At 37.0% G+C, this 23,177-nt stretch overlaps 2 protein-coding genes and 1 long non-coding RNA gene across 4 annotated transcripts; 1 reads left to right on the top strand and 2 right to left on the bottom strand.

The window, feature by feature from the left end:
• Positions 1-1,134: 1,134 nt before the first annotated feature.
• On the top strand, positions 1,135-7,433 carry LOC114521794. The gene is made up of 3 exons (XR_003686846.1): positions 1,135-1,261; positions 6,550-6,613; positions 7,047-7,433. It is a non-coding gene; the product is annotated as an uncharacterized LOC114521794 (long non-coding RNA).
• Positions 7,434-7,911: 478 nt separating this feature from the next.
• LOC114521831 (EKC/KEOPS complex subunit TPRKB-like) lies at positions 7,912-10,431 on the bottom strand. Of its 2 annotated transcripts, none has more exons than XM_028542380.1 (7): positions 10,416-10,431; positions 9,773-9,843; positions 9,274-9,433; positions 8,771-8,893; positions 8,498-8,584; positions 8,310-8,396; positions 7,912-8,212 (listed from the first exon to the last, which is right to left on the bottom strand). In XM_028542380.1, exons 3-7 carry the CDS (start codon positions 9,409-9,411, stop codon positions 8,126-8,128), a joined length of 522 nt encoding a protein of 173 aa, XP_028398181.1. In that variant the 5' UTR covers positions 9,412-9,433; positions 9,773-9,843; positions 10,416-10,431; the 3' UTR covers positions 7,912-8,125. The 2 variants fall into 2 exon arrangements, with proteins under 2 accessions (XP_028398181.1, XP_028398180.1); XM_028542379.1 differs by lacking the exon at positions 10,416-10,431 and adding an exon at positions 10,153-10,189 and having other exon boundaries at positions 9,773-10,032.
• Positions 10,432-16,381: 5,950 nt separating this feature from the next.
• On the bottom strand, positions 16,382-21,590 carry LOC114521758 (rap guanine nucleotide exchange factor 1-like). Its single transcript, XM_028542295.1, has one exon. The coding sequence runs from the start codon at positions 20,920-20,922 to the stop codon at positions 17,986-17,988; it is 2,937 nt and encodes a 978-aa protein (XP_028398096.1). The 5' UTR covers positions 20,923-21,590; the 3' UTR covers positions 16,382-17,985.
• Between the last annotated feature and the right edge of the window lie 1,587 nt (positions 21,591-23,177).

Below are 23,177 nucleotides of genomic sequence, written 5' to 3'. Positions count from 1 at the left end.
GATCAACTAAAACGTTCTTCTAGTAAAGCCAGCCCCGTACCTGTTAATGGGTTGTGCACGTCCGGCAAGATTGTAAGTTCGAATGTACTTCCGACTCTATTATAGCATTTCTATTATTCTCAGTCGTATGGGTTATATGGGTTATATCCTGGGGTTCATTATTCCTCAATTCCTATAGTACGCCAGTTCCCGAATATAATTTGCTGATCGTGAAGATTTTGTTATGAAGGGCTAAATACATTTTCTTTAGCCCAGTGCTCTACCACATTTCTATAAGATCGAATTTCCCAATATTATATATTGTTGAATTATTATAATTTATACAATATCGAATTTACCTTCAAAAAACGGCACATATAAATTAGCGCATTTATAACCATTCACTTGTTTACATCTATCCAAGAGAAAAAAACCTACCTGTTATCGCAACAAAAAATATCCGGGGTTTTTTGCGCGATTATTGTCAATTATAATCCTAAAACTCAAAAATGCCCAAAGTTATCTCAGTCCTCAGCGAATCGGAAATGTTTTTTTGTTTCCGAGTGAGTTGTCTGGATGGAAACTGACGTTGAGACTGCATTTGGAGTCATCATCATCATCACACGTATCTATAGATTTAATTCAATATTATATTTTTGGGCACACTAATATGAGCTTCTCTCTTTTAAAAACTTTTGGAATGTCATGCAAGATAGAAACCCATGCACTGTCATTTCTAATCTTTGACACCGACTAAAGCCCGTTTTCCACTGGGCGAATTTATTCGCGCGAAGATAAAAAGTAGGAAGCGTTTCTACTCAGTTTTCGCTGCGAATTTTTTCGCAAACCAATCACATCACCGGATTTCAGATATCGCGTCACTAAAGTTAAGCGCCATATGCAATAAATAATAATATATGCGGTATATGGTTTCATTCATTATCTTTTCTAACTTGTTCAACATGTTTGTGTATGTCGACCTGACCTTTTTAGCCCGAGCATAGCTCAACCTTTCTCAGGCTAATCCAACTTCAAAAATTCTCCCAAAATGCACATGATATTCTACATCTGTCACTCTAATTAACGAGACGATGACGTGATTGGGAGTCTCTGATCACGATGCGTCAGTTCAAAAGGAATTTAAGCATTCCAGTTGAAGCTATCGCGTTATTTGTATTGAGTGATTTCTTAAGAAGCAGCTTCGAGACTGCGTCACACACTGAAAAGGACGAGGGTGGTGAGCTGGATTTTCATTTATTGAAACGTTGGAAAGAGAGTTAAGGTAATTATAATTAATAATCCAGTGTTGCGGTAGATCAGTAAAGCTTTACAGAACAGCAGATCGTGGTCAATTGTTTACAAATGTTGATAAAGTTTCTAGGGGGCGAGCAAATCACAAATTCAAGTCTTTCGTTGCCGTTACGTTCAAAATTACAACAACTGATGAACAGATTTACCATTTAATTACTAAGATGCGTTTACCACCATCTGATGATGCAGGGGAGAAGAACTGATATGCCACTGGTATATTGGTCAATGGTGGAATAGGATTGTATAAATCAGCTTGAATTTTATTATGTGTTTACAAGTACACGGTAGAATTGTTTGCCTAGCATTAATCTCAGGTTTCATCTACTTTCAATTCTTTGGGGTTTTTTAAAGACAAGGATTTGAGTTTGTGTCTGTTTAAAAGGAATGTGTGTCTGATGGCACGCGCCAGTTATCCAGTGATATTGATTAAGGGAAACATGATATGTACAGTTGTATATGCATTTTAACTAACGCAGAAGTATTCAAGCCATTATTCAAGCCGTTATTGCCTTCGGCTTCGCTTAACACGCGGGTTACAATTCCTGGATAATCCACCTGATTCCGATCCCTGCTGATTTGAAAACTACGTAAATCCTAATTTTGAGTCTGCCGTGTGAATGTGGAGATCTCAGTTTGTAATAAGACAGAATATGACAGTGATTCGCAACTGTGCTTAAATAAGTATGATTTTGGTTTCTGAAAACTTATATACCTAATTCTATAACCGGGCATAAAAGCTCTATCCAGGACAAACGGGAAAAGAGCTGATCCTAGAAATTACGACAGTATGCTAATTATTGATCTGGCTCCAATTTCTTCATGATATTTTGTTTTCTACTTATGCCAATCTATGCTAAGATCATTTAATTCTCGCGCGCCAGCTAGCTCTCATTTAATTTTTATCTACAGCAAGTGTATCATGATAATAATGATGATGTTTAATTATGTAGATTGACTGAAATAGAGTATAATCAGTGCATCGCCTTCTAATATAAACCAATGAAGTAACTCTGCAGGTCCTATGAATAAATTGACTTCACCATTCTTGAAGTATACGGAGAACAAAAGGCTTACTGCATTAGTATGTCCAAAAAAAAACTACCCGAAATCTCGGTGTCATGCATGGTAAAACGCTTATGAATAATACCACTAGTAATCGTTTTCTTGGGAACGTTTATTCTCTAATTTCACATAAACCGATTTGTTTTTAAGAAGAATTTCCTTTTTGCCTAAGGTTATAATAAAAAAAATGTTTTCGTATCGACGAGAGAAGAAGCTTGAGTGATCTCGAAAACTGCGATAACACACTCGGCTTATTAAAAGTCTTCCTTCACGAAGAATGATTTAATTTACCATGATAACCATCACACAGATGGCCAGGATTATTTTGAATGTAAATTAATCTCCTCGCGTCGCTTCAACACTCTATTTACAAACATGTCGCACCTCTGTCGACCAAAAGACAACCTTAAACTGCATAAAACTACCCCTATTGAAGGTGATTGAAGTTGAAATTACAAGAAATAACCTTCGTGCTGCATTAACTCGCGTGCCAAAGGTGTTTTCTAAAAAATCGAATGAACGTGTTAGCTGAACAAATGAAGTAATTTCCTTTTGTTCCGACGTGTGAATGACTTGGGCGCCGCCATTCTTTTAATTGGTTTCGAATGAGTTGATTAGCAACAGAAAACGAAATTCGTTTTTAAATTCAAGGGAGGGATTGTGCTGTAGTAATCGGCAGTACGGATGAGAAGATACCCTTTCTGTAATTATTTCCACGGACGAAGGTAGAAAATCGTACGCATTATATGATAATCGGAGGCGCTATTGTCGCCATTGTCGTAACTGAAACGATAGGTATAAAATGTCACGTTCGTCACTCACTCTTCATCAGCCTCTTCATCAAAGACTCAATGTCGTAACTGTATATGCAATGAGTGATAACATGTACTTTACACGTGAAGCTCAGTTAACAAATAACTTCACCGAGTATGAAAATTTTGCTTCACTGTCAAAAATGAGAACATAACGTTTCTAAATTTGAAACGTTTATATTCTACTCATCATTGATCGTTTAAAGAAATGAAAAAAATGAATTCGGAAAAATAGGATTTAGTAAAAACTATGTCCTCCTGTGAAATCTGCAAAGAAGTAATATTTATCCCATTAATGATACGCCCAGTTTACTTAGAAAATATTTAAAAAGAGTAAAATAATATTCCGAAGTGGCAAGGTTTTGAGTTGCGTTATACTGTTAGGTTGTGTTATGGCTATTATGCTGTACTGTGTTGTATTGCATTGTCATTTGATGGGATGCCTCGTGTCGCTTCTGTGTTGTGTAATACTTGTGTTATCTTGTGCTGTTTTGTTTTGTGTTGTGTTGTGCTGTGTTGTGATACTCTGAGTGACCGTGCTGTGTTGTGACACTCTGTGATACCGTGCTGTCTCGTGCAGTGAACTGAAATAAGACTGGAACGCTAACTTTGCGAAAAATTTGAACTGCCAAGATGGCGGAATATGAAGCCTTTCTTGTAGGTATGATCCAGGCCTCCACTCGGAAATTTCGTAGGTAAAATGGCGGCAATTATGATTTACCCAGTGATTTACCTTTGAAAGAAGCCTGGATCATACCTACATGAATGGCTTCATGCTCCACCATCTTTGCTTCACTCATTAATGAGGGAAAGTCAGAGAGCGAGCGTTCCAGTCTTATTTGAGTTCACTGGTCTCGTGTCGCTGATCTGTGTTGTGAAATGTTATGCTGCTTTGTGATGTGCTGTTTTTTGTTACCCTGTGTTGTGATACTCTGTGTTGTGCCGTGCTGCCTCGTCACAGCCTCGTGTCGTTGTTCTGTGTTGTGTCATGTTGTGCTGCTTGTGTTGTGCTGTGTTTTCTTGCCTTATGTTATATTTCCTTACCTAGACCAGCCGTGTATTTCGTTCAGGTGCTGTGTCGTGGTATCGTGTTGTTATGCTGGGTTGTGCATGCCGTGCTGTGTTATTGTGTAAAATGTATCATTTGTACAATGAAAGCTATAACTTTTACTACAGTATTTTTTTGTGCAGAATGCAGAAGAATTAAAGATTTATTGAATCCGAGTAATTTTTCATTCCCCTGGTTTCCTCTAATCGCACCGCAGCTTATTTGCATAAGAACAATTAACTTTCGTTATTTTTATAAAGCGGCATGCTTATATAGCTGCTTTCATGCTTGAGAAAACAAATCAGTTATAACCTTAATCAAACGACTTGCTGATAGATTCAATAATATTAGCTTTTATTTTTGAGCTAAACATTGCTTACTACAAGTGTGCAAAAGTATGTCACTTCTAGCATCATTTTCAATATTCCATACAAAATAGTTTTCACTCGGCAAGATCCCACTTATTCAAATCGTTACCTAATTGCCCTGTCGTACGAACATGACAGTATCTGTAGTGACCCTAATATAATGAAACGGTTTTTTAACCTTTGATATAAAAACTTTGTGATAAAAGAACTTTACCTAATTAAACACATTTTGAGCATATTTTGCGTATTTAACGAGATTTGAATTCAATTAAATAGGTTCGTAATGTTTTTTTAATTCGGAGTAACCTGAGTTTCAGTGTCTGGGACGGTCGTAGAAAGCTCCTACGTACATTTTATGTAGTTAAATCGCAACTTTGTACCAAGTAACCAAGAAGATTCATTTAAAGTCGAAGGAAACTATTCTGATTGGCTACTCCTTTCACATACTTTAGACATCGTTAAAAGTTGACAACCTTCATAGTTGACATACAACGATACAACTGACCTCCTGAAACTCAGCGCAACTGACCTCCTGAAATTCAGCGCTGACACTTGAATTTGCTTTAACGAGACCGGCTAACGTTTCGATTATTCTTACAAATGGTGACCCTTTTCAATACTGAATATCAAATTATGCAGCCAAGCACATTTTCCCCACTAATTATTATTCCAGATGCTTCAAACTTTGACCTTTTCGGTCGTTACCGTTGTTTCAACATAAAGGACGAATCGATATGTAAGCAATACGCTATTTCTTCACCCTTTCTTTTGACTAGGCAATGTTTTCATAAATATCACAAAAATTGCATAATAGAACTGTTGTTGTTCCCAAACGGGGCAGAAAAACGACAAAAAGAGAGGATTTCATTGTATGAAATCCGCATTTCCTTACCCCGCAGCTTCAACCACCTCCTCTTGCGCGAAATGATTTTTTAAAATGATTTTTAAAAGGCAACGCGTATGTACATTAGAGAAGTTATTGAAAAGATTGTGTTTTCCAAACTTCAGTGAAGAAATGTTTATACCTTGATCCCATTTTAACCTAATAAACAGCATGGTTTTAATCAGATAACGACCGCGCTAACGTACCGAAATTAAATTCAAAATTAATCCTATTTTATGCAATTAAAGTATTAGACAGTGCTAGTAGTTGCTGTTACAATTGGCACATCCTTTGAGACTTTGAGAAAGGTTTGAAAGATCATATGCTTCCTTCCACAGTTCATATATTACACAGTTCACAGTTGAGTTATACTTCCTTCCACAGTTCATGTTTCCACAGTTCATATGTTACATCAGTTCAAACTATTTTCAGTAAATGTTTCCAACCATTCCGATGCGGCAGTGCATACCAGCATGTCGTTTACGTCGTGTACAAAGCGATTCGTCGTAAAAATGGAAAAAAAGTAACTTCACCAAATGTGCGTTGATTATTTACACAGCCTTTCTGGAGGTGATGTTAAAATGACAGCCTAAAAACAGATGCGACAATATTCAACATACTTTGAGTGTCTTGCATATTCTCCATCTAAAAATAATCCCAAGTTCCGTTTTAATCCAATTTTAGCTAATGCGAAGTCAATTTTCCGCTTCGCTTTCGCTCGTTACTGATTGATGCGATTTGCGAGATGCAAAGGCCCGCAAATTTGTAAACAAGGTGATGTTTTCAAGTTGTTGTGTGTAAAAGGACTGAAATTTTGTTGTGTTCAAGTGCTTGTATATAGAAGGAAGGAAAATAAATAAATCCGGAGGTAGGGCACCTTGTAAGGGACGAATTTTTATAGTAAAACTTAAATAGACTCGAGTACTTGGTACTCGGATGGGCGAATCTTGCGGACTTCACAGCTAAACTGGCAACGAAAGACCCCGCGGGTACGAGGCTGCTTTACAATTACAGCCTGTCCAAGCAAATTTTACTTGGCCTATAGTATAGTAATACCAGTATTAGTTTCTCTGTCTTTTAATTTAGATGGACGTAATAGATGAGTTCAATCCACAGGAATGGGAGATAGCTAATGAAAATGAGGTTGAAGGTAGAGTCTTTTATAGTGCATGCCATACTCGGTTACATTTCTGCAACAAATTCTGATTAGATCAAATTTTCTACACAGCCATAAAGTAGGGCGCATTTGGACATAATCTGACATTTGATCTGCTTTGTAAGATTCTTCACCATTAGCTCATCGATTTTGCCACTGTATTTAATGCTAAACTTGTCAGGTCAAACGGAAGATTTGGTCTAAATATTTTGGTTGATATAACTGCCTTTTTTGAAATTTATAATTCAAACTCTCTTTTCAAACTTAGCCTATTTATCGTGCAACCCGTCTGAACGATAATACAAAAAGCACCCTTGGAGGCCTTAGCAAAATAACATTTGTTTACAAAAAAGCATGTCCTGTGATATTAGCGCATGCGTATCTGGAACAGAACTACTCCCCTTTAATTTCCCAAGTTTTCATATAGGTTTCGAGGATTACAACCTTTTCAGAAGAAAACTTAGCCGCGCTCCATTATCCAATAACAATTCTGGAGAATATTTCTATTGCGTGCAGGACTCCACCGACAAAGTTCGTAGAGTAATCCTCAGTGGGTGCAAAGGTGCGAGGGATCCTTTATCCGGTGTGGCAAACTGCCGGTTGAAACTCGACGAAAACAAAGGGAAAGTGATCGGCATTCAACTCGACCACCAAGTCATTGTTAAGAAGGAAACAAGTTAACTTTTTGTGTGGTGTCTGTTTGTAGAAATCCTGTACATTTTTAGTCGAAAATCTTTTAAAAAACATGACGTTGGTGAAAAGGAATGCATGTTGCTAACATAGTTTTGCATATTGGAATATATATCCCTATATATATGCTTTTTCTTTTAGTTTATGGCGATGCACGCTTCGCGTATTTTTATGAGGACCTCAGTTCTGCCCCCACAGATTAAAAATAACTGTCTCTTTATCTTTCCACTGATCTGCGGTAGTGAAGTACCGAGTACGACACCAACATCAGATGAGATTATTTCAAATTCAATTTATGCCTTCCCCTTGGCCCTGGCAATTTTTTTCAAGTCCATGGTATAAACAAACTGAAAACACAGTCCCTTCAGTGTGAAGTGCATATTGTTGTGAGCTATAAACACATGCTTCAATCCTGATGGATCCGATTTTTTGTGATTTTAAAGGATATTTTTTCTCGCAAGCTTAAAAAATGAGGGGGAGGAGAACGTGCTTTTGTACCTGCTACTGATTATAACAGTCCTGAGAAAGGTCAGAGGTTTGGTTAAAAATCCCAAGTAATTATAGTTATATAAATAGCTTTCACACGGTATCATATATAAGAAAACGTGATATTATAAAACATGATTGTGTATTCTTAGGCGAGTAAGATGTTTTTTAAAAGCGAGCAAGAATTAGATCTGTCACTGGCACTTATCGCTACTTTGCTTGCCAAGAATGAAGGTGCATTTCAAGCGAATGTTCGTTTTGCTTGGCTTAAAACATGTAGACTGTTTTTTAATTAATGAAGACTCTGACTGAAGACTTTGCTTTAGATTTCTAATTGGCATCTTTCGTTGCTATCCTTGTGACTACAGCATCAGTCAATGATCCACATGTCATTTCACTTTCTGGAATCTTGTAAACCTGGGGCGAAAATAAGTTCAACATTACTTCGGCAAGCTATCAAATACGATGAATTATGAATCTATAATAAGGACATATATCAAGTACATCAACTAACCTTCTTTATTCTGTTTTCATCAGCGATTGATTGCAATCTGGTCAACGGCATTTGCTCGCCTTTGATAAGTGAAATTACTGAACTCGTCTAAAGTGAAAACAACAATTCCGTTCATTTTGCTGATAATGATAATACAGTAAACAATTGCAAAGTAACTGCATTGTTTTATGCAATGCTAAAAACCGTACGTTATTAGTTTCGCCTTTATTGATAACCACAACAAGGACCGCTGGGTCTTTTTCGTTCAGACCAAAAATTTTCAAAGATTCGGAAATCTAAATTTTTGATTAAACAGAACGAGCATTTAATACATTGGCATGAAATGCATAATCATGTAATGTCTCACACAAAACCTGTGGGACCTGGGACTTGTGAAGGAGGGGAAAATGCACCATAAATACTCTCCATGAGTTAAATTAAAAGAGACAAATTAAAAACTGTGGTTTCATCATTTCACTTACATTGTTTGAAGGAGACAAATTAAAAACAACTTCTGAGTAAACACTTCTTGTTTTCATCTTTTCTTGTTCACTGAGATGCACAGCTTTGTTAGCTGCGAGAAGCACAGGGAATATGTCTGGAACCTTTATAAATATAAGTGTTTTGAAACTAGGTTTTTGATAAATAGTGGATATTGTTGCATATAATAACACCAGACATTTTTTTTCTCAGTAGAGATGAAGGCTTTCTTGTTAACACTTTAGTAGTTTACTACTTTACTAGCCTTAAAGGTAATGTCCTGTTCAATTTGCACAGCAGTTCTGCTGAGTTCAATCAAAATAATACAAGAACTGCACATGTTAGAATTGCCTAATTTTTTTGCATGCTTTGGATTTGCCTGGACACAAAATATTCATTTAAAACTATAGTGTACCAATAATGCATGTGCAAATTTGTCATATTTAAAAATGAGCTTTTTAATCAATAGTGTTGGCATCAATAATCATTGTAATTTCATATATACCATGGAAGCATTTACTAATGCTGCTTCTAGTTTTCCTTTAATCAGCATTTCTTTGAGTTCAGAAAAATTAGTAACATGAAATAATGTTACCGAGACAGAATATTCTGGATAAAGCTCGAGAACTTGATTTGTTTCCATCTTTGTTATTTAAAGTTAATATCTGAAAAAAAATTGAGTTGAACACTTGAACTGAATCATCGGTAGGCAGCCCTGTTATTGTGGAGGACTGGAGAAGAAAGCACAAAAAATGAATTTACTCAGCAGAAAAGACAATTTGTTAATTCGGCAGAGGAACTATTCTGGTTAACCTATTATTACGTGAAATAGATTCGAAGGAAAACGCAGTCATGTATTTTTGCTGAACTTCTTGTAAACTGCCATCAATAATGCAACACCCCTCAAATTCATGGTCAAAAAGACCTTAAAAGATCTAGATTTCCTTTTTAAGCTAATATAAACTTATTCGTCGAGTGTTTATTGCTACAAAACAAAATATCACCTGGAAATTATTGTACATGTAGGCCGTGTTCTCTCTCACTCCTTGCTATCCGCCATGTTGAGTTTTTTTATCTTCGTGATGAAAAATTGATAACTTCATGTAAGACTTCATATAAAGTCGTGTTACCGTTACCAAACATGGCGGAATTTTTAAAATTATTTTGTTCCATTGATTTTGTTCTGGGTTCTGGCTCAAAATTTGTAATTTGAAAATGCAATGTATTGCATAATTGTACTCGAGAAACTCAGCTGATTTTCCCGCTTAAAAGAAAGGAAATGATAAAAAGGGAATCATAAATTGTAAGTATGGAAATAAGACTGATGGGTAAATGATTACGAGTTTCAAGATGCACAAATACCAAGTTACCAATAGTCCAATACCTTAAAGTCTTATACCTGATCTACATTTATTGTCAAGCTAATAAAAAAAAAGATTTCATAAGTTATTTTGGGTAGTGTATGGGGAAAGACCGAATTTTAATCCATGATCCTTGGTAAATTGGAATCTGAACTGAAAGGATACTCAAATATGAATAAATATACAACTGACAACTCCACATTAACGGCATTGTTGGAAAAGCGAATTGTTTAACCAGGCTAACCAGCACTGACTCAACATTGTGCTGCTGTTTCCTAAATTGTACCTCAAAATTGTTGGTTCAAGCACATAGTCCTTGAATGATTATCATTATTAAATACTATATAACGTAATAACGATACAATTGTTAGCGCATTGTTCAACAGTCCCCCGCTTTTATTACCATCTTTGGAATACGTTAATGACTCTAAATTTGTAATAACTACAAAGCCAATAAAGAAATCTCTCACAGTACAATTTATTTTAAATGCTTTTCTTCTATAAAAGGTAACATTAAAATGCGATGATATATAGCCATAGCAACGTGTATAACAACTCAGCAGTGTCATTTGATGTAACTTTAGTCTTTACTGTAACCATTTAAAAAACACAGTGGCGTCTTGGTTATATTTACTTTCTCAGTTTCTGAAGAATAGAAGAAGCAGCAGTCTTTAGTTGGCTATTTGAAAGGACGAACAGTTGTGCGGTTAATTAATTTTGTCTGGTACGTAGGTCATATAGCATCGAAAAAATTAAATCTCTCTAAACGCTTAAAAGACAATGGGGTGTTTTGTCTTTTTACAATGATTGATGAATCATAAAGTGAATCGGGACGTCTCTATTTGAACAAGTCTGATGTCAATGAATACCGTGATATATTTATAGAACTTATTATATACTGCCAATATTGACTCCCATGGCTATATACTTCAGTGCTATTAGCGGTTTTCGATCAAACTGCGTAGAAGGCAAATATGCCCACAGGCACCGGGATGAAAAAGTTTAGGGTGATATCAGTTAAGCCTGCCAAGCATCATCACTTATTTTATGGCCATGAGTCCAAGACCGACTATATACCGATCGTCTATGACTATACACGTTTCACTTGCGAAAATATTGATGTATTTTACCTTTGAGCTTTTATACGTCGTTAATAACAATAAATATAATGATTTATGACATGCAGAATAAAGTTAAATCCAGTCTGATCGAACATCGCTCGGCATTTCGAAGGGTACTGATGCGTAAAAACCCAGTCTTCATGCCTAAAACCGGCGAGGTTTCTTTACATTTTCAAGCAACGTAAAAAGTATCGATCGAAGTAGATCCAAGAAACAAGTAGCAGTCGTATTGTGAAAAATTATTGTGAAAAATTATTGTGAAAAATACGACCCCTAAATCCGTTTATTGTGTTTGGCATGGGAAAAAATAAGTAATGATCCACTTGACGGAACTTCAAAGTCAAATCCTACAAAATAATGATCGGTTAAAGAAACTAATACCTCCTAAATTATCCTTTTGACAACCCAAGTAGATAATGTAATCCCTGTTTTCACTGTATTATCAGTCAACTAAATAAACATTACTACACTTTCTGTTTCGCCGACGGAGTTTTTTGACCCGGCTTCTACCTTTGCCTCTTCGAAGAAACACAAGAAAGATTTTCTTCTCCTCTCGAAAACCCAGTCCTGCTGCATGCATCAGGTTCGACATCTGATATTATGATATAGCTGGCTAAACCCTTCTTAAATCTGGCAGTATTATGAACATCGCTGCTTATTCATCAATAACAATGAGCAAACATTGAGTTAGAACTTTTTGCATCTGGAACCTCCTTCCCAGGACCAGACTACAACTTTTTACTTTGATCTAAATGTGTTTTGCCCCTTAGTGATAAGTAAACTAACTAGGAGGGGCTGGGTAGGTTAGTGGGATTGCAGTAATTGAAAATATAGTAAATGGATTAAAACGATGATCTTGTGATAAACACTTGGAAAACGCTAAGCTCTGGATTAACTTGATTGCCAATACGCGATTGATGAGAGTTTTTTCAGTAGACACCTTCGAAAATTATTATAAAATGAAAAAGCTTTTTTGACGTACACTGATTGACATGAGTGAAATCGCTCAGTTTTTCTCTCAACTCAGGGTCAGTATAGGGAGCTTGTAGTATTGAGGGTGTATATATCGTGTGCCGCGTCCTAGCACTGGTCACAATGGTGCAGTAGGGATCCAAGTTTAAATTTAAGAGCCTCTCACGCACCCTTTCGGTGTAGGATTTCACAGTCATCGCCATTTCAGAACCTATACGCCAGATCAGGAGGGGTACTCCGAGGAGAAACTCGGTGGGGTATACTTCCGTGCAGAATTTTGGTAATCAACTGTGACACAAACCTTATATTCAGAGAGAATTTCCCACGGGAGTTGTTTGTGGTGGTAATTTCAGCTTATCATAATCTTCATGGTGCTGGGTTTACTATAGAATCAGACGTGTGTAATTTACCTACAAAGGCACCCATGTGGGGTGGTTTCTTTGGGTGAAGGTGAGATGTGGTTGGGTAGAAGACCCTCTTTTACGAGTGGATGAGTTAAATTGTTATTCTCCTATTTGTCTTGTAATCGTCAACCCAATTTATTCCTAACAGGTATTTTCAACAGATAAGGCAGACCTCTTTTGGGTTAAGAGATGACCAATAGTGATAAGATGACAAAGGCCAAGCTATAAGAATACTGCAGGTTTCGACACGATTCTTCTTTGAGAAAACAAGTTTTTTTTTCTTTCCAACCTTGTTTTTTTCTTTCCAACCTTGTTTTTTTCTTTAAGCCGGAACTGAGATTAGTATATCCGCTTATGGATGGGGTGAAGTATGCATTCCGTGCCAGAGTAATCAAAAAGAAGATATGCTTATGCATGTGCAATTTTTTAGCGAAGTTTGCCACAAACTGTTTAAACAGCCGGCACTGCCTTGATTTATTGGCGAACTCAAATTTGAATGTTATGACGGTCAGCGGTTAGTTGCTATGTGTGCTTTCATCTTTGCAACCGGTGTTTGTTCCTACTACTCTCTATCTATGCCCGTCATCAAAAATCGCCCGTACTAGCCCTCAATCTCTAGAGAGTATTTTCTTTTCGGGCAACGCTCTCTCTTCACGGACCCTGGGTACGAGGTCTCCCGATAACAGAAAACTGACAGCTTTGATATGTCTCTCTTTCAAAGGATGTCTAGGGATATCTATAGGAACTGGACTGTTACGTTAATAGAACGTCCGGTAAAAAATAATTAAAGCCACGAGTATCCTATTGTCCTCTAGCTATAAGCGTACATTGAGGAGCTAACGGAAACACGCTGACAATATGGGAATAGCAATTCTTTATATACCCCGGTTATATATAGGCATGACAGATACTTAGAATAAATTACCTGCAGGAAATGCGTGCGTATATTGGTCCATGTACCTGTATGCGGGATAAGTATTTGTGATACGTGGCACGTGTCGCTTCGACCACCTACAAGGGTTTCCCATGTTTAATATCACAAATAACAAATATATTCTCACGACATAATCGACATTTAGCTGGCACGACTATGATATACAAGGCACGATAATTTATACAAGGGTACGTCTGTGGCAACTTGAAGCAGAATTTCGGCGGATATAGAGCGATGTCGAAGTAGAACCTAGGCTGTCTGCAAGAAATAGTGAGCACATGTATATCTTTTGTTGCTTTGCCGATATTTATCTCTGCCGCAACGCCCAGAAGGAAGTTAGGCCGACAGGGGCGTAACTTCGGTTTCGATGTTGCTTGGAGGGGAGTTTGTTTTGCCTGATAAAAGGCGTTGGTTTGGCGTTTTTAACTGACTGGTGCACATCGCTTCCTACTAAGCGTGAATTTCTAATATTGACTGTGACCGAATTCACTACATGTGGTGAATTTTTAAATGTGGGCCGCATGGGAGTAGCCGCCCTGCGTGCAAACGTATGGAGAGCACGCAGGCTACATGGGAGTAACTAGGTTAAGTTAAGAGCTACTACGCGTGACCTTGGTTGGCGCCGAGTGTAGAAAGAAATCTTGCAGCCTTTACAACAGTGCACCAACGGATATGGCGTATCTACTTCGTAAGGCCTTTTCATGAATTGGATAACATCAAATGACGTTAATTTTTATCAGTTATATTTGTCCGACAATTTTGACAGCGTCAGCTTTGCATCGAGGGTGTTCCACCCTGTAGTTAGTTACTCGTCTGTCTAAGGTCTAACACAGCAAAAAAATCTGACGGAAATATCAGTGAAATTGAACCCATGCGGAATTTTCATGATCACCCTTATTTTATAAATAGCATAACTGGCAGGCTTTGAAACAATCTGAAGCAAGCGGTTGGAGAATGTTTCTTTCACACCATGGGGTGCCGAATTTTTGCAATATTCCGAGAACAAATGTTTGCAATTATAAGGATATATGGCTATAGGATATTTCTTTGGATGCTACAGTCCTACGATTACCTCATTTGGATAACAGTTTAGAAATTATCAAACTGTCTATATATTTACATTAAATATTGACTTGTAGTTTCATATACAAATGGCACTGCATGATAATCACTTGAAAGGTAGTAAACTCTTGAGTCTTGCAAAGCAGGTTGCTCTTTCTTTGAAGGACAGTTATATCTACGCATGCAGATATATAAAATAAGACGCAGACATATAAAATAAGATTTATTTATTACCAAAATAAATTTTGTACATAATGACTGAGAGATCCTATGGCTATACCACAGTATTCATACATGCATGAACAAGTAAAGGTCAACGTCGACTTCCCAAGCCAAGGCAAGATTTCTAAAAACTCGTACCTTGGGATTACCTTATTTCTAACAATTGGAGTATCTTCATTTTTTACAGCCGAGTAGAGCGAAGAAAATTATTATTTGTAGCTTAGACGTTAAACAGGATAAGGATTTAAATATTTCAGACTTTAACTACAGACACGTTCAGTTGGGTTTAATCTTTGTATGAAACAAATAAGGTTAAGCCAACATTGCCTCAAGTCATATTGAGCAACGCACCGATCCCACGCAAAACAAATTATTTCTCTAGGGCACAGAACTTTCTTCATAAACGAGAAACTTCCAGAGTTGTTATCACACCCAAAGGAATGAAACTACAAAGTCTCGTTAGTTTTTAGCCGACGTAGGCAGGCGTTCCGGAAAAGCTTTTATTTTGGTTCTGTATTGCTCTAGTTACCAAATAAAAACAGGGATACCTTCAAATTCCAGTTTGTTCTATACTTCTCTAGTTCTCTTGTTGGGCGAGTTGTATCGTTGAAAAAACACGGCTTAATAGAATACCAAAAAACATAATCATTGACTAACAAAAATACAAAACTTTCCTTTTTTTCAGACAGTGTTTTCATTTAAATTACATGTTTATCTATATTTCGCTATAACCTTGTTTTAATATATGCTTATAACGTATCATTTATGCTATTTATATTACATTTATGCTGCAATTCTTGTACACATTCCTATTATAGCTGAACTAGCTCTTACTTTGTAATGCGGGGACTATTTTTTGTTAGCCAAAAGCAACCGAGACCAAAGGCAATGATTGCCAAATAATGCTAAGGCAGAAATGAGAAAGTAATTAACCCAAGCCCAAGGAGAGAGCATAAATGAGAGGAGTGTGTTCCGAGAACTAGGCCTCTGGCTATTATATTAGCATCCATATACCGTAGTAACCGTACAGATCAAACGTAAAATGTTTTACATTTAATTTTGCAAATAAATTTGATCCAATTTTTAAATATTTTTACGATTGTACATTTTTGTTGTGGATCGCCTACCAAAATTTCCTTTCAGGGAGAAATATAGTTGGTTCTAAAAACTGAAAATTTGCGTCGCGTTAAATCTGTTATAAATGCTTGCAATATGCAAAAAGACCTGCATTTAGCACTGTTAGTCTGTAGCGAGTAGCGACTAGTCAATTGTTCCGTCAATCGCGTGTTTATAAACGGATGTCGCAACAAAATGCAACCAGAGAAATGCAATATCAAAATATAAAGACGCACTTCAGTGACTTCACATTATATTCTGAAAACTGAACTATGCAACTATGATAGTAAACAATGTGCTTACCGAATGTTCAGAATAAAAATTAAAATTAAGATTTTTATTACAATTCATAGAACACAATGGCAATGGCATTGCTCAACATGAACTATAGATTTAATATATAACATGTTTATATTATGCTGAAATACATACAAGATATATTACAATATTCTTTGAAAAATTGCACCATTCTGCATTTGTGGATTATGTATAAATATTGGAGTCATAACTTCGAATGGGTATTCTACATTTCTACTTCAGTTTCAAATCAGTTTGGTCAAGTTTAATGAGTAGACTGAAAAATGAAACAGTATACAGAAATGCACAGTAGGATAAAGTTGTTTATATGAGCAAGTATTTAAGCAATTTCCTGAACGTGTGGGGAATGGCTTGATGTTGGATATGAAGTTGTTTGCAAAAATGTAAAGCATTCTATCATATAGGTTTGGTTTTGACCTCTAGTTAAGGAGGTCACAGGCAAAATTTCGGAATGCGATTATATGTAAGTGCCAAAAATTTTGGATAAACAGTATTAAACACTGTTTAGTTGACATATTATAGTGGGTATTGGCAATTGTAAAATTAGTGTCATCCGCTCTACAAAAATATACCCTATCAACATTTGGTTTGCAATGGTCATTCCACACGAAAATCATTTGGATGAATGGGGTTTAAAAGTACACTCTTTAAGTACCTTTTACATTGGTAACATTCTGAACTTTTGATACTCAGGAAAATAACAGGAAACAAGCCCCTTAGATTATTACTGTATCAGTCTGCAAGGTTTGGAAAACTCCAACTGTTAGTTGACAGACTCAAACAATTTTTCAAACCATGGTTTTCAGCAAGCAAATGGAGTCTTTGAAACTCCAAGTGTAAAAAGCTCTTGAATGTCAGGTGTTGACACCTCATTTTGTGATACTGATTCGTTTTTCAATGACATCAATTAATGATTATGAAAAAATATACCACCCAATGCATGGCACCGCATTTTTAGGCAAATCTTGCTTACATTGCTAAAATTTTTGTACAGGCACTTTTTGTTTGATATTCAAGTGCCTGTACAAGATGAGCCAACATGGTAAAACTCCATGAATCCAGATGCACCTTGTGAATTTTACACAAAATGCAAATCATATTTATTTCAATACTGATGTATCAAATCCAACAGATGGTACAATTTGTGTTGCACTTTTAACTCTGTCCCTATTTTAATTTAATTTACTGTTTTATGTCTAGTATAAAAATAAGAAATTTGTACATCATAAAGCATATAATTTCATCAACAAGCTTACATTAAAAAAATTCAAATTGTTCTGCATAATGTCTCTGTCAATAGCTTATTGGTTTGCTGTAAAAATACCATGTAAATCTATATTCATAAATAAGGCATATTTCTATTTCAACCTTAATAAGTGCAAACTTCTGTTTCTATGTACATTAATTCAAGCCTTAAAACTTTTAAAAATTTGCAAATTAAATAGTACAAAACAGTATGTAAATTGCATCAATTCTTTAAAATCTTTGTCAAAATGTGGTTAAAAAAGGATGAAGCAACCTTTATGTTTCTGTTTTGGAAATTTGTTTATCTTGCATGACTTGCGAGCATTAACAGACTCGAAATTGACCATATCTCTCTGTTTAAAATTGCCTCATCCTAGTTCAAAGTTGTAAACAGTTGTAAAACTGCATGTATTAGAAATTTGGTACCTCAAATACCATCCTGGTGCTAGGACGCCAATCACTTTATGCTCTTGGTTTCAATTCCAGTGAGCGATTATAAAGTTCATCCTCAGATAAGTAATTCTGGAAGCCTCCAAAGAATGCCATTATTTTTGGGTCCCTTTCAAACTCATACTTGCTGATTCGGAACTTTTTGAATTCTTCCAGCATCTGAAAGAGTTGCCAACACTTGTAAAAGTTCACTTTACCATCAGGAAGCTCATCCTTATTTCCCATGTATGTGAAGGTCACATCTTGCAAGATCAAGCCCAGATACGGTATGCACGGTGGTTTCACCTGAGCAAGTGCTGCTCTGTAAATCCTGAATGAGCCTTCGCTTTCGATGAGCGATGAGAACTGAGCCAAGCTGTCGGTGCTAACCTTTGGGAATTCCAGCCGTCGAATGGCTGAACAATCAAGTGCTGAGTAGATAGCCAAAAGAGAATTGAAGTTGTTAAACCTTCTCAGGAACTTCATGATCTTAAGGAACTTAGCATAGACTTTCTCGCGATCATGAACTTTCTCAAAGGATAAGATGTATGTACGACACCAGTAGGATACTTGATTAAAATGCTCTGTAAATGCAGCCAGGTTTGGAGCCAAATCTTCATTCTGTGCTTTTCCCCATGACAAAATCTCTGGGATTTCAATCCTGCTATAATATTGTGCATCCTGGATTGTTAATTGCTTAGCAATATCTTCGCTGTGAAATGAAAATATTGAGCAATGTTTGTCGGTCGATTCTGCAGTTGTAAATGTGATGCTATCCATGTGATAATGCATCTCGCTCTTTGGGATGATACGATCTCGAACCCACTTGCCGTATGTCAGTTCACCATTTGCAAACAAATGGTGTGTCTCTTTAATGAGCATATCCAAAATATTCTTTGGAATTGGTGCAACTAAGTCATCAATGACTCTCAACAACAGCAGAAATGCATTATGACTTGCACGTTTATGCTGTTTCTCCGTCATTCGATGTCCTCTATATATCAGTCTGCTAATCAGCTGATCTGGAGTTAGGTATGCACGATATGTTGTAATAAATGCTTCGGAGAATACAAAGTCCTTCTTACTTGCATTTGTTGCATGCACAATTAATGCATCTGCAACACCCCCATAAAGTATCTTTCCACTTGCTTCCTCACGGAATACCAGAAATTTACTTACGTCTATTGAGTCCAAGGGAGGGGTCAATTCCTCATCACCACTACTCAAACTGGACTCACTTGTTGTACGGGACATTGCCAACTCTGGAGGTGCTAGTTTCTCGTTTTCTGGCATCATAGGTGACTTTATCTTCATTTTTGGTAAACTTCGGTAATCTAAAGACTTGGTCTTTCGGGAATCATTCATGGGTGACAGGGGTTGTTTTTTGTCATGTTTCTGTGATAATGGCATTTTGGTGGTGATGAATGTTGTACCACTTGTCTCTCCTAGAGCACTTGCCATTTTCTCCACTGTATAGTTTCGCATTTCTTGGTAATTATCGTAAACCGAGTTCACAGACATTGTCCGTTCAAGGTATTCTTCAGAAGGTTTCTTATAATCTCCAAGCACCTGGATATACACTTGGAGTGCTTTTTTCTTTGAACTGGTTGTACTCTCTGTTGAACTTACAAACCGAGCTGTTGTTGATCTTGATCCGATCAGCTCTGGAACCTCATCAAGTTCCTCTATTGATTGTGAATCAGACAAGTCCATGCTTCCACGGTCATTTAAGCTTGAGCCAAAACTAGAGAGAGATTCCGTACGAGACTCAGAGCTATGGTGATAACTATGGTTCACTTGTTGGCTTTCTTGCACATAATGCATGACTTTTTCAGTTTTTTTGCTCCATTCTGTTGTTTGCAAATGCGTTGACTGTTGGTAAGTTGTAGTTTTGCTGACGGTGCGACTACAGCTGGACGAGGTACTGCTCGATGAGAAGGTCATTTCACGAGGGGAAATACTTAGGGGAGAATATGGGCTAATAGGACTGGGGGGTACATCATCTAGGAGAGATCTACCAGGAGACCATGCTTGTACAGCTAGTGGACTGTCCTCAACACTCGTAATACTAGGTGCCTCCGACAGACATGTCCCTGAATCTGTGAAATGGGTCGATACGGGGGGTGACTCGCTCGTGGTGGAGTTATCACTATATGCACTTCGTTCGCTTATACCGGAGTCACGACGATTCTCTTCCGCACTTAGAGCGCCATTTTTCCCATTTTCGAGGACACTTTTCAGGCTGCCATCCGAGTGTGACTTTGATAATTTTGTTTTGACAACCTCGCCTTTCGTAGATAACACGTCTTCGGGTTGTTGAAGCAACACAGAGTCACGGATTTGACGATTCAAAGACGCTTTCTGAAGACGTGGGATAGCCGAATCATGTAATTCCTGTATGGACCTTTCCAGAGCGTTCAAGTGGTTTAGTCCTTTCTCAATATCCAACGAGGTCGCGGATTTTATCAAAACATCATCGCCCCATTTAACTAGCTTCGATATACAACCTTGCATCGTTTTTCGCATTTCCACGAGTCCCGCAGATGCCTGTAATTTGAGGCACGAATCCAGCATGCCATCAATATGTATAACAGACTCGAGCAAAATTGTTATATTGTCGGGAACTTTCGTCACGATTTTCTTTTCGACTACGATTCGGAAATATTTAACAGCGCTTTTCACATCCTTGTGATATCTTTCGAATTCCTCGACATCACGATTTTGTGTCTTGGGGGCTTTCAAAGTCCCAGTGTTATTATCTTCAGCGACAGGGACATGAAGGGCTTTCTTGAAGGAGTCAGCCCGAACGATAGCCGAGCGACGTTTGTTGCTGTTACCGTGTTCGTTTAAACTCGCATGCCGGCTCAGGTTTGGCGTGTGGGGGCTTTTCTGTGCTTGCTTTTTAATCATTCGTAATAACGTAGACCCGGTCGGTCGTCGCGATTTACCTGGCGATTCGGCAACGTCCATAGCAAGGTATAAATCCTATTCCTTCTGTTCGCACTACAATGCACGCTGTGTCTTCAATAACCACAAATATCAACTATCCACAAAACGCGTTCGAATTATTCTTCATTTCTTTTCGAACAATTAACCCAACTATGTAAGCCTACCAAATGGCGGCAACATTTAATAATAATACTGTTTAATCGAACTCAAATCTTGTCGTGGTCAATTACTGAACTTCAAACGCGTCGTAGACTCAAAGTTTAAACCAATCTCTCGTCGAAACTAGCCACTTCAATAATTTGATCAAAATACCCTGAAAGTACAATAAAGTCTCGCAGTTTCGTAGCCGATTTCGAAATTCACCCCCAACCGCAGAAATGAAATCCTTTCGAGTCGCAAACACAGACTTTGTATATTTACGCACGTCTCAGGGAAAACTTTGCTTGCGACGGAAATTCACAGCAGACAATGCCAGACAGTGAAAACCAGAGATGTTTTCTTCTATTCGTACGGACGCACAAAAACGGTCACTTTATGTTAATAATAAACAGAATAGTAATACAAATAGTCTTCTTGATCGGTCCCAAGCAGACGCCAAGCGATTAAAAACTTTCTATTGACAGGTATTTTGTAAGGCGCCCCCTTATTTGCCTTTTATATATCTACAATGCCTTTGAAGCGAGAAAGAATCGTTAAAAATTCACAAAGTGCTTCCACCTTGATTTGAAATTTCCGTTCAAAACATCGTATATGTCAACGCACTGAGCGATACAAAACAGTCAATAGTGGCCCAACGTGTCCCACGATACAAATTTCGGTTTCTGAAATAGCATTTACTTTCTTTTTCCTACTCAAATGTTCAAGGTGAATATTATTAAATAATCCCTAAAAAAATTACTGAGGTGTAAAAATTACATATGGTTTTATTATCAGTCAGCAAAGTTGCCATTTAAACTTCAAGAATCACGACAATTTTTCGGTTATAGCTGTTAATAAATTTTAAATTAAATTACTTTGGATCTATAATTTCATACCAATTTTCACATAAATCGTTCTACCTGTTATATATATAATAAAATAATATCTTAACAAAATTTCTTTTTGTCAAGAAAGTTTTCAGTTAAGTGGAAGAAATTTAATGCAAATGTATAGCGTTCGTTGACCATATAAGGGAACAACAACAATAAAAGGTCATTGAAATGTCAGAAATATGTTGACTTTCATCTCGAAAATGCAAGCACACTTGGCTATTATGAGTGTCAGGAAGCTTTGTTAGTCAGCTGACAACGACTTCCTAATGAATTTGACTATTTTGCTCGAATAGTTCACTTTCAAAGACGACGAGTAAGACTTGTATCAACTACATTGTTTGACCTCTATGCCGCACCTTTCTTTAATCCATAACGTCAAGTAACAATGCTATTAAAATTCCAAACTTGCAAGTCACGGTTTCAGACCGTCTTCCTGCGTAATACTATACAAGGGAAACCGAGAAGCCAAAAACATGACATTAACGTATGTAGTATCAGAAAATATCGTCACAAGCTCACGATGTATTATTCTATTGTATACGCAAAGTTTCAATCAATTCCACATACGTTTTTCATCCTTGTACCAAAAAATAATATTCGCGAATTACTAATCACTTTGTGGCAATTTATTTGACGTGTGTGATCAACAAATTAATTTCGACTGGCACCAAATATATTTTGCTAGTCTAAAAACTAGGAAATTTGGGGAACACATCATGCGCAATATACAAATGATGCTTGTGACGGGATTACAATAATTGATAAAATTATCATAATTTTCCTTGTATTATTGTGTTGTTTTCAAAAGTTTGTTGTTTGATGTTTGCCGCTCTATAGCAAACGCAATATTCGCACGTGCATGTTAAAATACAAATGTTTGAAGGTGACGATTTTTATAAGAAAATCTGGGCTCGTGTTTGTTTAGAATTCGCAAACAAACGCAGCTTACCCGGGTTTGATTAACCCGGGTAGAACTCAGGTTAGTTCCCTTAAACGGGACTTATGTCTGTAATCTCTGTTACTTTCGATATTTCAATGAAGAGCCTTGGGAAGAGCTAGCAAGCGTAGTACTTTCTAGTAAATACGTTGGTTTTGTGATGATTATCTAAAAATCCCGAGGAAGACATTAAACTTGCCATTCGTGTCTTGTACAGACTGTGATATGACGTTATATGTATATTGTATATAAATAGACCAGCATGTTGTTGTATTACCTGGTTCACGCCTGTCCTAAATGTGGATGTG

Source organism: Dendronephthya gigantea, unplaced genomic scaffold (assembly GCF_004324835.1).
Source record: "Dendronephthya gigantea isolate DGI-Jeju-01 unplaced genomic scaffold, DenGig_1.0 000021F, whole genome shotgun sequence".
NCBI classification, from domain to species: Eukaryota; Metazoa; Cnidaria; class Anthozoa; order Malacalcyonacea; family Nephtheidae; genus Dendronephthya; species Dendronephthya gigantea.
The sequence above is the reverse complement of the archived record's forward strand: the minus strand, read 5'-3'. Positions and strand labels throughout refer to the sequence as shown.

Coding starts and splice junctions, on each gene's coding strand:
- LOC114521831 (XM_028542380.1), bottom strand. CDS start 9,411: ATGGAAACAAATCAAGTTCTCGAGCTTTATCCAGAATATTCTGTCTCG. Junction 8,585..8,770: donor ATTTGTCTCCTTCAAACAAT/GTAAGTGAAATG, acceptor TCAAAAATTTAG/ATTTCCGAATCTTTGAAAAT. Junction 8,213..8,309: donor ATGAAAACAGAATAAAGAAG/GTTAGTTGATGT, acceptor TTTTCGCCCCAG/GTTTACAAGATTCCAGAAAG.
- LOC114521758 (XM_028542295.1), bottom strand. CDS start 20,922: ATGGACGTTGCCGAATCGCCAGGTAAATCGCGACGACCGACCGGGTCT.